The sequence below is a fragment of the Molothrus aeneus genome, chromosome 7 (genome assembly GCF_037042795.1).
Source record: "Molothrus aeneus isolate 106 chromosome 7, BPBGC_Maene_1.0, whole genome shotgun sequence".
Classification (NCBI taxonomy): domain Eukaryota; kingdom Metazoa; phylum Chordata; class Aves; order Passeriformes; family Icteridae; genus Molothrus; species Molothrus aeneus.
Window position 1 is genome coordinate 7,836,124 of NC_089652.1, and position 14,303 is coordinate 7,850,426.

General features: G+C 37.4%; 1 protein-coding gene across 7 annotated transcripts in view; it reads left to right on the top strand.

Annotated features, from left to right (window-relative positions):
• GULP1 (GULP PTB domain containing engulfment adaptor 1) overlaps positions 1-14,303 on the top strand; it is a 144,754-nt gene that overhangs the window by 100,982 nt on the left and 29,469 nt on the right. For all 7 annotated transcript variants that reach the window (XM_066553234.1, XM_066553237.1, XM_066553236.1 and 4 more), the window contains 3 exons: positions 2,716-2,787; positions 11,870-11,968; positions 14,109-14,246. In XM_066553234.1, the coding sequence (XP_066409331.1) occupies positions 2,716-2,787; positions 11,870-11,968; positions 14,109-14,246 (309 nt within the window). The remainder of the gene's footprint in view (positions 1-2,715; positions 2,788-11,869; positions 11,969-14,108; positions 14,247-14,303) is intronic.

The window sequence follows — 14,303 nt, forward strand, 5'->3', positions numbered from 1 at the left end:
AATTATGATAGATGAGATGGAAAGGCACAGAGCATAGAAAAAAAGCAAGCAATAAAAAGCTTCCCATTAAAACTGTTGGTTGTTTGTTAAGGCTTTACTGCATAGTCATTCTTTTGTTACAAACCTGTCTTGGTCTGAAATTCTGTCTGTATTTTTCCCCCAAACAGAACAGTCCAATTAATACAAATATTCAGAATATCTCCCCTTAATTGCTGGTTTTCCTTTTATTACTCTTACCAAGAAATTAAGAAGGGAAGTCAAGCATTAAATGTGTCAGCAATTTTAACAACCTGAATTAACAAATTAGTACAATTGCAATTGAAAGAATTAGAAATAGTTACAAACAGTGCAATCCATAGTATAGCCTTGTAATTTTTCTTGGTCTTAACACTTAAGCTAAAATTCTTCTTTGTCTATATGGAGTAAATGTGTCTTAATTATTTTCCTATGCTTAATAGTTTATTATGCATGAGCTTGAATTCCACATCCAGCTCAAAACTGCTGAGAGCAATTGAAATTTTAGTGGTGATGCTTAATGTCAAAACCAACACTCATCTGGAAGAGAGTGAATGATTTATGGAATTCTAGTGGGTTATGTTCTGTAAATGCTGATCTGTATGTTCTGTAAATTTGATTTTCTGAGGCAGTAGTGTGAATTATCATGAGGTACAAGCTTCTGGGAAAACTGAATTTGTGGAAGGTACTGTTTGTGGAAAGATTGGTCTGCTGCTGGGATTTACTGAATACAGCAAAGATACCTTCATCCTTCTTGGACGGATGAAGCAGAGGAGAGTCCTGGGGAAATGACTGATTCTTTCTTAGCTTTATCAGAGCTTGCTCATCTGGATGGAAGTAAGTAAATAAGAAATGTAGGGCAGCCCTGTGCCCTTCTGGAGAAGCAGCTGCAGGCAAGGCAGCATAACCTGGGGCATCTCTGTGTGTGCATGACCCAGTTCCACCAGAGGCCTGGCCCTGAATCTGCACTGGGAACTACTGGGCTGCTTACACTGGTACTGGTGCTGCCAGTCTGGAAACAGCACAAGGATTAGGAAACAGCTGGGGATGAAGCATCTGTCTCAGCTGCTCCATGGGCAGCTCAGCGCTCACTGAGCCTTGTCCACACCTGCAGCTCTTGTTTCCTGTGTTTCTGCAGGATTCCTGCTCTGTGTATCGCATACCTTGTGTGCTCACAAACTTACAGCAATTAAACTTCTGCCTTTTGTGTTCTGCTAGGTGTGGTGGATATAAGTTTGCTTGTCTGCAGGTATCTGGTACTGTTGGTGTTTCAGCCTTCTTCTTAGACTCTCATCTGATCTTACCTGCTGGTTTGGGGTTTTTTTTGCTCACATATATTCACTCATCTTTCCCTTTCTGTCTCTGCTGTGTGCAGTATCCATCATGTCTAAGAATCATTCTTTCTTCTCTACATGCATTTTGTGCAGCCATCGCTTTTCCAGGCAAGATCACCCCCTTGGTCTAAAGTCATCAGAGATGTTGTGTGAAGGACATCAAATCAATAGCAGAGCCTTCTGCTCTGTTCTTCCAAAGCCTTGGTCTCCTGGCTGGAGAAGTAATCATAAAGAATATTGGCAGCAGATGTGTGTGGTGTTTTGATTTACACTGTTGTTTTCAAGGTGGCATGTCATATTTCTGAGTCAGTAGCAAATATCTAATGAGGCTTCACTGTTGGTGGAGCTGTACAGTTTCTTTGCAGGAGTACCTGCAGGAGCATACTACACATGTTTGGAAGGTTTAATAGAACTAAAAACTCCAGTTACTCTGTTTAAGTTGTCTGTATCTTGGCAAATTTAAATCCCTTTCAAAATGGCTAGGACTTAAATTGTACATGTCTGTGTGTGTCACGGTACACAGAAACCTGTACTTTGGGGAAAAAAGGGAGGGTTTTTTTTCCTAGAGTTAATTTAGCATATACACATACATGATGTGACTTAACTGTAGTTCAATGTGAAAATCTGGCAACAGAAAATCAATTAGTGTATCACACAGATGGTTTTCAGGCAGGATTATCATACATTTTGTAACAGCACAGTAGAAGGCGAATGTGACTGTACAGAAAACTAAAGCATTTCAGTGTACAAAGAAATAAGGTCCTTTTGCAGTATTGTGCTTTCTATATGAAAACACATGTGTTTGGTTTTCATTAAAAACTTACTTGGTAAAAATATGAATTGATATAGAAAAACTACTTGAAAATGTCTCTTGTTTTACATAAGCTGGAGCCTAGTTCCTGTAAGTCTATGTTACTATACCAAGCAGCTTTGAGAGAAAAATCAGTTCTTTTAATTTATCTTACATCTTGTGTGAATGTTTTAGTGACAGAATCCAAAGGATTGACTCGTGTTTTTTTCATGGGAAGAATCTTCCATCTGTATTTTGCATGCATTTTTTATTTTCTAGAAAGAGTTATTACCAAAGTGGTAATTTCCCTGTGGAAAAAGGTACTTGAACTTCTAATTTAGAGATTTGTCTAGGATGTTTTTTAAAGTCAATTTTGATAATGCTAATATTAGTATAGAATGTAATTCTTGTTATTTTCTTGATTAGAAATAGCTGTGTGAAGGTTTTTTATTTATCAACTACTGAAACAATTGCCTTTCCAAAATGCTGCTCGAAAATAATTGGAAAATAAGATTACTCAAGTTGATTATGCCTTTAAATGCATAACTTACTGCTCACAAATTACAATTTTTTCAGTTTCTAGGCAGTACAGAAGTGGAGCAGCCCAAAGGCACAGAAGTTGTAAGAGATGCTGTTAGAAAATTAAAGGTAAGAATTTTTAATGAAACATAAATGGAATGTACTCTTAACCTCTTTTTACAACTAAGACACTGTGTAGGTTTTCTAGGTGAATTCACTGGCTCTAGAAGTAGTTGCTTTTACTAATCTCTTTAGTGTGTAGGTTCTTCCTTATTATGTCTAAATGGTGTGGTGTTATGCTGTGTACAATATTTAGTTGTCCTACAGATTTTACAATAATTCAGAAATATTTATCAAGTAAATGTATTTCAATGGCTAATGCTTCTTCTTCAGGCTTGTTTAGGGCTTCATTAATACAAATTGAGGTAGCAAGAATTTGTTTTAGCTGCCATCCCCAGCTATGGCTGAGAAAATCAGGCTTTTGCAATTTCCTCTTGGCCACGTGTGCTTGGGCACCAAGGGACTTGATAGACAACTAAAAATATCCGAGTGCAATGACTTGCTGAGGTTTGTTTTGAGTGAACATGGCTTTGCCTTGGCTGCTCAGAGCTCTGCAGGCACTGTGAGCTGGGGCAGGGAATGCTGATTGTTCCAGTCCACTCCACTGCCTTGTTTCTGTGGAATTGCTTCATGCCTAGCTGCTCTGAGCTATTGGCCCTCCAGTTTACTTAGATGTAAAAAAATCTTTCTCCCTACTACTGCATTTTTCATAACTTTCTTGCAGGCTTTTCATTGTTCATTTAAACAGGTTCCGTGGAAATGGGCAGGAAACGTGGGGAGTCAATATTGAAAAAATTGATTGTGTTATTACCATACTAAAGAAATGCAGAAAGGAAACAAGAGATTACTCATGTAGCTCAGCTTTTAAGGCTGAGTTTTCCCTTGAGAAAGCCATCTTTACAAGATGGATCAGTAATCTTATTAAGGTATTGGAACACATTCTTTGCTGTTGTTTTCACTCTACCAAGATAGTACAGCTGCCTTTAAAGATTCATTTAGCTGATTCTTGGAGTGTTTTATTCCAAAAAGACTTTTTTGTACTGCAGATAGAGTCATTATTGCCCAGTTGTTTTCAAGTGTTTTAGGCTAAGTTTGACCCTTTAAGCATTGCAGCATTCTATCAGTGGAAACAAAGTCGATTTGTGTGCACCTTGTGTAGTTTATCTTTATGAAACTCCAATACCCCCAGAAAAATCAGTTCTGTGCAGAAATCTGTCACAGTGATACCTTGCTATGGAGCAGCTTTGCTTGTGTTATAAAGGTGTTTTATTGGACCCCTGAATAACCAAATGCTGAGTGTCTCTGTCCAACTGGTGGAACCCCAGCCTGGCCTGGGCTCTCACTGATCGCCGGAGGCTTTGGGTGGGTTGAATTCTCTGATTTCTCACGTGGACATTGTTTCCTCTGAGAGAGAGTCCTAAAAGGATTTCAAATAACTGCTCTCAGATGTGTGGGCAAAGCCAGAAATGTGGTGTGTGCATTTATGGTGTTACTGGAGTGTACAGATACCTACTCTCATTTGCTACACACATTCCCGAAATAAGCCACCTTGGAGATGGAAGTCTGAATAGCTGCAGCCAGAGTTAGATTATTTTCTTCTTCTTCAAGTTTGGAATTCTGTAGTTTAGATATCTAGTATTGCATGGGATCTTACATAATCATAAGTTTGTTAGAGACCTTCCAAAGTAAATAAACATGACTTTAGGAAGGACTCGAAAAATCTTGGAACAGAATTCAGAGAGCAATGAAAACACTTTTTTGTTTGAAACAATCCCCAATTAATTGAATACTCATTTGAAGAATGATGTTGTGCATTTGTAGTTTTTGGAGAGAAGCCTAGAGGTAGTGAATTTCTTTATTAAGCACATATCTCTAGTTTGTTTTTATAAAATGCTAATTAAAAATTTTTAAGCAATTAAAACAACTTGAAAAACTAATGTCATATTGGAAGAAATGTTGAAGAAATATAAAGGGGTTTGGGGGTAGGAGAGTTTTTAGAAGACATGTAGCTTCTGATGCTATATTTATATTTTGAAATTACCTGGATTTGCTTTTAATTGCAGTGTTATTAATCATAATTTGTTTCTAATGAAAATGAATAGCTGGCAGAAAAAAACCTGGCACTTTCTTAATGTTTAGAGCTATTTTTACAAGTGACATGCATCACTCTAATAAGCTTTTGAAGTCACATGCTCCAGTGATATACAGACCATGAAACCCAGCCACCAGAAAGCATTTTTCTTAAGCCCTCATGTCACCAAACTGTCAGAGTCAAGATTTGATATACAACTGTGTACTTCTCTAAATCAGCTAAAAGCCCTTAACTCAGCACAAAAACTTGGGTTGCCCAGCACAGAAACTGCAGCTGCCATGCCACAAACTGATTTTTCCCAGCAGATGGAGCTGATGTTCTACAGAAACATAAAGTATCTTGGACAAACTTTTTCTTGATTCTTCATTGTACTTTTATCCCAAATACAGCTTTTATATTTTCTTGACAATTTTTCTGGGACAGTTAACAATTAGAAGATTGTTTTTTTTCAAGCAACCATATTTATTTTTTCTAGAGGATTCTCCAGTGGCTTTATCTAGGTGGGATTTCCCTTCATGTTTCCCAAGTGCTTGGAGCTGTACTGCAGGAGAGAGAAGAAACTTGAACACTAATGTTTTACAATGTGTGTGTTTATTTATTTGTAAGATAAAGTGAACTATTATCACAACTTATTACAAAACATGTTTTCCTTTAAGTTTTCTAGTCAAAACTGGTTTCTAGAATGAAACAAAAGCTAAGGCAGGTGACACCCAGATGCTGTATCTAAACGTGCCTATGGTACTCAAAGGTCTACGTGTAGTAAAATCACACTTTATTTTATTAAATGAAATTATTACTTTCCTTGATTAATGAAGTTTGTAACTTCTCTATCAGACTGTAAGAATGAATTTGATCCTTCTTATAAAGTGTTGGAAGGGTTGCCAGAAATGGAAACAGCTAGAAAGAGCAGCAGGACAGATGGAAGGAGCAGCATAAGCAGAGCAGTGGTAAGAAAGCTGCATGGAGGGGTGTTAAAGAGAAACCAGAATAAACCCCTGAGTTTTGGGCTGTTTCTTCCTACAGTCTTCCAAGGGATGTTTTGTGAGGGCCAAACTTAAGGCTGTTTGCTTACCCAGCTTTCAATTCATTATCCTTTTTTTTCACTTTTCTTCTGTAAGTGGAGATGACCAGACAAAATGCAAATAGAGTGAATCACTTTGAAACCACTTGAAATATTTTTCATCATGTCCCTGACCTCCAAGGATACACAGAGGGAAGAGTGCTGGTTCACACACTTCCACCCATGCAGAGATGCTGTCCTGCTGCTGCCCTTAAAGGACCATCTGTGGATATTGTTCTGAGCTCCCTCCCATGTTAAAGCTCAATTTAATTTGTTGTTTAAAGGACAGAGGAGGAGGGTGGAGTACAGAGAAGCTTTTAATATTGGGATAAAGAGATTTGCAGCCAAGCCTTCCAGCCATGACTGCTCCCTTTGAAGTACTGCAGAAAGCACAATTTCTGGTTCAGGACCAGTCAAGGACATCCTGAAGACCAAAGCAAGCCAGACGAGAAAAGCTGAATAAGAAAATACCTGTTTACCCTGCCTCTCAAAAAAACTAAAATTAAACCCTGCCCCCTCACCCCGTAAAAAAAAATCAACCAAAGCCAACAAACCAAACAGGAAAAAAAATCAAAAACTACCACAAAAAAACCCCAACAACCCCCCAGAACTCCACGCCACCAAACAAAATATCCAAAATATCTCAAAACAGCAACAACAAAGCAGCCCACCCCCAAATAAAACAAAACACAAAAAATCTGTCAGGGAGTGAGAGATGGAAAAAAGACTGCTCTGTATTGTCTTCTACACTGTGGATAATAGATGGATAGCCTTCCTCTCAGTCCAGTGTGTGTCTGGAAAATAAAATACAACCTATACCATAGACATACACTTCTGGATGGCTTTTTCTCTGCAAAGATGATTATTGAGAGATTGAATTTTGCATTTTTCACCCTTTTCCTCCTCTTGACAGGTATTTTTCAGAGGCTATAATTTCACTATGCCCACATCAAATGCCCAAGAGAGTTTGGACCATTACATGACCAATTAGATGACATGAAGGCACTGGAAAAAAAAAACGGGGCCTCTTGGGTTTTTTTCAGACATGTTTCCTTATAATGAGTATTGTAATGATAAAAAGGAGGAAAAGGATTTTCTCCAAGACAGGTTATAAAGCTGTTTCACATTTTATCCAAAGACCCAGCCCTAAGCCAGGGCTCTTTTTAGGTGTGAAGTGCAATGTCTGATTTGTCACTGGTCACCTGCATTAAATGAAGGAGTTGAACCTCTCTTTCCTGGAATGAATATTAGCACCCAAATCACAGGAACATCTCCCTGTTGGTGTGTCAACTCTTTTTAATTAAGTCTTGAGTTGTGCAGGGAGGTGTAAATATTAAAGCAAAGCACATCGTTTTGATTGCATGGCTTAAATTGATTTATAGATCTATAGAGGTAATTAGTCTTAACAATTAATTCTTTAGCTCCAGTTCCTGCCTGTCTTGAGAACATGATTATTTTTTTTTCCTCATGGCATTTTTGTTGGTTAAGCTTGGATTAGACTTGATACCTAAACACATCAAATTTAATTTTAATAACACTCTTAGAGTATGCATTTTCCCGTGCTGCTGTGATAAACTACAAAATATATGAATGGTTTAAAATTTCTTTTATTTTAAAGCTAAGTTAAATTGTAGAAAATAGGTTCATTTGTATCTGTTGCATTCCCTTAAAATGCCATGAAAATATAATGTTAATTCTGAAGCAGTTGAACACAAGCTAGCCCATCCCACTGAGCTGGACCAAACCTGGAGTTCATGCCTGAGAGCATTATATGTATAAACTAACAGTTTAAGAATTTGGCCCATCGTGTCTCTTCCCAAGCCATGCTGTGATTCATTATAATTTTATATAATTTTCCATTTTTATGCCAATGGGAGGCTGCAGATTTTTACCCTCTTAAATAATCTTGTTACTGTGTAAGATACAAATATTATTTGGTTTCAAATGTGTGCTGATAGGAAAATATAATGGTTGTACATCTCCCAGGTCCAGAGGTCCCTTGGGGTCCTCCTTAGGTAGAAGGAATGACTAGAAATAAATAGAAGAAAAAATTCCTGATACCTGACTCAATGATGGGATGTGCTGGTCAAACCCCTCACAAGTTTGGGAGGTGGCTGAATGTGGCATTCTGGAGAATGTCAGCTATAAAAGAAATTGCTGATTTGTATCTGTGTGCTGTCTGTTATTGCACAGGACAGTGGGCAGGGAAATGCTAAGAAAGGAACGGCCACACATTTTCTGAATTAATCTCTGTGTGTTCACTGCACCCAGTAAACCTTTGATTAAAAAGCTGATTTGTCTGGATGTCTGTTTGGGGGGATTCTCTTGTGCTTGGTTTCTTTCACTGTTGGTCTGGTTTTGATTTTATGGAGTGTCTTAAAGTGGATTTTCCAGCCCTCTGCTAACTTTGCTAAATATCCTGTGAATTTTTCCTCCATTTTGTCAGCATCCTTCTGCATTTGAAACCCTCAGCAGATAACATCTGAGTGTTTTCTCACAAGCAGCTGATGCAGTGCAGCCATTGTTGTCATCTTAAGGATCTCTTTGAAACACCTTCCCAGTTTTGGTTTCATGAGAAGGTCCTCAGTTAGTGGAAGTCCTACCATGTTATCAGACTTCATTCTTCATCCTCACAGGATAGTGTCCCAAGAACCAGAGTTTGTTGCCATGGATTTGCAGGATTGCTTGTAGGAAAACAAGGGGCTCTGTTGGGATACCAGCCTGTGCTTTCTGCTTGATGAGGCTTCTCTCTGTTATTCGCCCCTTCATCAGCCTTTGTGGTCTGCAAGCTTCCTCTGTAGCAATTTTAGATTTCAGATCATTAGTTTGTTTTCTCCCCTTTCTTTCCCCTCTCATTTTTCCTGCTTGCAGATTTTATCAGTATTTTTTTTTTCTCCTGGTCATTGTTCAATAATGTCATGCTTAAGAAATAAACCCTGCTGGAATACATTAGAAACATATCTTCCCAATGACAATTTCCTGTTTATAACTACATCTGGAGACTAATGTAACTAACTTAACTCATACTTTCTTTCTGTTGCTTCACTTTCTTAAATATAAGTGGCATACAAAATGCAGATGCTTTGTCCACTTGCATTTTTTGTAGAATATTGATCATCACTAATTTAATCTCACTTGAATTATCTAGTTTTTGAGCTGGATTTCTGCTTTTTGAGAGTGGAGGCGTGGTAGGGTCAGTTTGTTCACCCTTTTTTTTGGAATTGGCACAGAACTGCCTTCTGGAACTTCCTCAGTGTTGTAAGTCTTCTTGACTACTTGGAGCAAGCTTTGGCCAGCTGTTCTAAAACTTGTGCATGCTATTCACATCACTTTAAAACCCTTTTCTTCAAAGCTGCATTACTTTAAAAACTACAGCTTTTTCATGTTGTAGCTGTTGTTCGAGACTCTGAGATGATTGCTGTTGGAAAATCAAGCATTCCATCATCATTCTCAATATATACCATGAGTTTAACACAGTAAAATCAAACAGTATTTGTGCTTTTTCTTCACTGCTGCCCAGAAATTCTTGTGTATGACTTGTTTGCAAAGAGACATTTCCAAAAGGTCAGGATTTGCTCGAGTTCCAGGCTGTTTCAGGATGAGTTGTGCCCCAGGGTTATCTGTTCCATGGGTGTCTTCCTGGGCACCATTGAGTACATTGGAAATTGAAGTGTCCAAACTGTCTGGGTCATCTTTGGATTTTTGTAGTCATTCCATTTAACCTGGCAAATTGCAGAGTACTGAGAAAAGGGATCACTCATGTCCAAGTCCCACCCACTGAAGGGACATCAGGAAACTACAAATCAGAGAGGAAATCTGGTGGATGCAGCTAATGAATAAATGCATGATCTGAAAATTATCTAAAGACACTTTAAGTTTTGTATTAATCTTGGGAAAAAAAATCTATGCTAATAAAGCAATAGTTGCCCTATCTTTTTCCTCTTTAAGCACAGAGTAAAGGCTAAATTTGCAATATAAAATTTAGGACAGATTTTGTGTGGTTTAATGAGTGATTTTTATTAAATAAAAAATATTTTTTCTCTGTAGTGAATTTTACTTGTTCTTTAAAGTCAACAGATGTCATTGAACAAAATGCTGTAAACCAGCAGTTACAATTTTTAATTTTGTTTTCTGTAAAATTAATTTTTAAAAAATTAAAATATGCATATGGAATGGTACCCCTTAATGAAGATACAGGGATTAATGTGTATTAAAAGTGTATGTAGCAACACATGGGCTTGAAGTTAAATTGATTGGAAAAGGATGTGTTGCAAGAGGCATATACACAATGCTGAAGAGGCATCATGAACTAGAACTTATATTAAACTTTTATTCATCAAGAGCTAGAACTTATATTTGATTGACTCTCAACTAATTGGTTTTCAAAAGTCATCCTGTATGAAATATAGAATACTTTATATTTTAAAAAATACTTGGCCAGTGACTGTAGCATTTCTAGATGTTAAAATACAAAATAGGTATTTATATTTAAGAGTTGGCTTTGAGAATGGCACAGAGTGGTTTAGATGGGGGATGGTTGTTTGGGGTTTTTGAGGTGGGAGGTTGTTTGTTTTACCAAGTGTGTGATACTTATCAGCTACTGGGGTGCATGAATCAGTAATGAATTGTCTGGGTAAGTCCTGTTACTGTGTGAAGTTAATAGGATCAATTATAAATTAATGTTTAGCTATCAAAAGTTCAATAAGTATGCCTTCGAAATGAGGAATAAAATTGTGAAGGAGGGAAAACCAGGTTCATTTTGTGCTTTTAGGGTGGTTCTGCAAACTAGTTAATAATTTGCCATGAATGAAGCTGCCTGTAAGCAAAATGAAATGAGAGATTGACAGTCATGTTGTATAAAGCAGTTGTCTTATGGGAAAATTTTCCAAGTACTGGTTGGAAAAGGATCAGAGCTGAAATCCTGAACTATCATTTAAATGAATGATTATAATCAGAATTTTTAAGGATTTATGGGAGAGGTGTCAGTTGGCTACAGCCAAGCACTTCACAATCACAAGGCAATTCAGGTTTGTGTCTTCCAGTCTGATGGGGCAGCACCCTTGGTGCCACCCTGGATTCTTGATGGCACTGAAAGCCATTGTCCACACTGGCTTCTGACACATTTGTACTGGTGGGGATTACACACCCAGTTTATTCTGGAATGGGAATGTTGAGGATAAACATAGAGCTCTGAAGCAGAGATTCCAACTTCTGGCCTTTAGTGGATCATCACCCTTATTTATGCATTTGAAAATGCCATTCCAGGCTGTCAAAGACTTGGGAGTAAAAGGGCAACATTTTGCTCTGGTAGCAGAGAAAAATAGGGAGCAATCACTTATATTTGCTAAGAAAGATACCCAAATTTAGGGCACTTCTTAATTGTCATGCAGGAGCAAATTTGAGATACTGTGCTGATTTTATAGGCAGTTTTCATGAGAGAAAGAGAGAAAGGTAAAGATGGAAAAGGATGGAAAGTGTATTGGATAGGAATTATTATCCAACCCAGTCATATAAAATGCTGTCTAACTACCATCTAGTGGGCTGCAGGCAGATAAATTCTGAGAATAAAACAGATCAAGTACTTCTTAGGCGTTGGCAGCTGTAGTGCTTTCAAACTGACCCTGTTTAAAACAACTGATGGAATATCTTGTAGGGTACTTCCAGATACTCCTTTATGCACAAGTATGGGAGGGATGAATATTTGAAGGATGCAAAATCTTGATTTAAGTGTATAAAAAGCAGATAAAAGTTTCAGGGGAACATGCTAAGTAATTTTAAAATAATTCTCCCTGAATTTTAGGAGCATTCTGTAGTGTGCAGTTAGAAATGCTGCTCTGTGCCCAGCTGAGAGTCTTGGAATAGTTGGTGTTGTTTATGGGAAGCTTATTGAAGAAGGAAGGAGGCAACTTCAGGTGGAGGGAATTGAGAGAAAATGAGAATTAATGAAAACAAATAAACTTTCTATTACTGTGATTGCTGTTGTGCTTTTTGTGTTTCAGTTTGCAAGGCATATCAAGAAATCTGAAGGCCAAAAGACGCCCAAAGTTGAGTTACAAATCTCAATCTATGGTGTAAAAATTCTAGATCCAAAAACAAAGGTAAGAAACTTACATGGGTATTTTCATGCTAAACTAGTAAATATTTGTTTCACTGGTTTTAAGGTTTTCATTGTTTTTTATTTTTTAAAGTATTATAACAAAAGCCATTCTGTTGATGGAAAAAATTTTCTAAAACACCATGTTTTGTTACAACACCTGGGTGACATCTTCCCAGGAAGGTACATGAAGGCAAACTGCAGCTAACGTAGCATTCAATTTTTTTAATCCTTTTACAGCAGGACTTCTAAACTTTGAGGAAGATGAAAACAATGAGCTAAATAAATATTGACACTGCATATGATAAAAATCTTGCCCTATATATGTTGAATATTGAATTTGGAAGATTGTTTTGTTCCTGCTTCTTTATTGTGGAGTAATTGCTGCATGCAGGCAGTGGCAATGCCTTTTCTCAAATGGTAGCTGTAGTTCAAAGCTTGCAACCCATTTTTGCTTCAGACTCTTCACACAACCAGAACTCAACAGCTCACCCATAAGCAGAGGGGACAAGAAATATCATGTCAGGTTTAATTTGAGTTTTTTTTGTCTTCCTTATGCAGTAGGGCATAATGAAAAACCCCAAATCCTGGCAAAAACTGTTTTAAAATAACAGTTTGAAATGCCAAAAGATCTTAGCCCTCCTACAGAGATTAGCAGAAATCTGTGGGATATATGTTCCTGGGGGAGTAGGAACATTCTGATCTCTTAGCAATGTTGTTATTACAACTCAAGCAATAATCAACTGTGAGCAGTCTTTTTATCTCCCCCACTTCGTTTCTTGTAGCTCCATGTAAATTTCAATTGAGTTTTTCTTCTTTTGCACAGTTTATAAATGCTTTAGGAAATTCAATTTCATGTTATCAGCACTAACTAAAGTCTTTTTTGCAGTGTGTTTTTCAAACAAAGCACTTCAGTAGGAATATTGGGTTTTAGTCAGATAGTGACTATTAATGGCAGTAGGAACAGGAGGCCAGCTCATATATCAGGACCTGATTCTATACTTAGCACTCGAAAAAAGGATTATAGAAAAGTGATTCTGTCCTTCAATGATATAAAATAATTATATGGATCTGTAAACCTCATAGTGCTGGGGAAAGCACAGGTTATTATTTCTGTGTGTTAAAGAGCTACCTCAGGACAGGGATTTGGGACATGGCAGAAATTGAATACTCAGATCAGCTGTAAAGGCTGGGAAAATGAACTCACTTGGGGCAAGGGGAAAATGCCCATAGGGTGCATTTTTTGGCTATGTGGCTGTCTGCAAAGAGGGCACGGCCTTGTTTATGGGCCTACAGCAAGCTGGGAACCCCAGTGCTGCACATTTTTTAATAGACAATAGTTCACATCTGAAAGACATATTTTCCTTTAAAGCAAATACTGCTTTCCCATGTAATAAGCCAAATAAAATAAAATACCAAGAAGAGACTTGTTGAACAAAAACAACAAAAAAAAACTAGCTCAGATCATTTATTTCAGTCTTATCAAGCTCTTGCAACTGAAGAGCAGTGCCATTGCAAGTTTTTTAATGGCTGGAAATTGCTTTTTAATGGAAAATTAAATACTGTAGCAAAAATATACCAATAATAATGCTTAAAAGCTGCTTACATGGCACCTCAAGTAAACAAATATTTGTGTGTCAGATTTTTTTCTCTTTACTTGGTTAGCAAAGTCATTTTATTTCTGTTTTCTGTATTTAATGTAGCAAAGTAAGGCCTCATTTCAGTTAATCCATTTTAACAAATCTTGGGAGATGATAAAATTTAAAGATCCTATGCACCTTGAAAAAGAACAGATTATTTTACATAATCAGGCCCTAAATAAATTGCAGAGGGATGCAAAGCAACAGTAAACTCAATTTTCTAGAACAGAAATTACTGTCCAAATAAACACTTCCAAATAAATGCTGTCCAAATAAACTTCCTGTTTACATTCAGGAAAAACAGGAGCAGTTTCTAGATGAGTTTGCTAACTTCTGTTATGCATTAAGTCCATTTTTGGGTGCTCTCATGTGCAATAAGAGGCATTCAAAAACATTATTGCTGCTTGCCTGCTCTTATGAGGAAATCCAGAGCTTTCCTTTGTGCATCTTGGTCCTAATCGAGTGCTGGAATTTCTTTAAAATTACCATTCTGTTTGTTTGCAGGAGGTCCAGCACAACTGTCAGCTCCACAGGATATCCTTTTGTGCTGATGACAAAACTGACAAGAGAATATTTACTTTCATCTGCAAAGACTCAGAATCCAATAAGCACCTGTGCTATGTGTTTGACAGTGAAAAGTGTGTAAGTACACGGGAAGCTTTGCGGGGCTGGAGGGCACTGAGCTGCTCATGGCTCTGC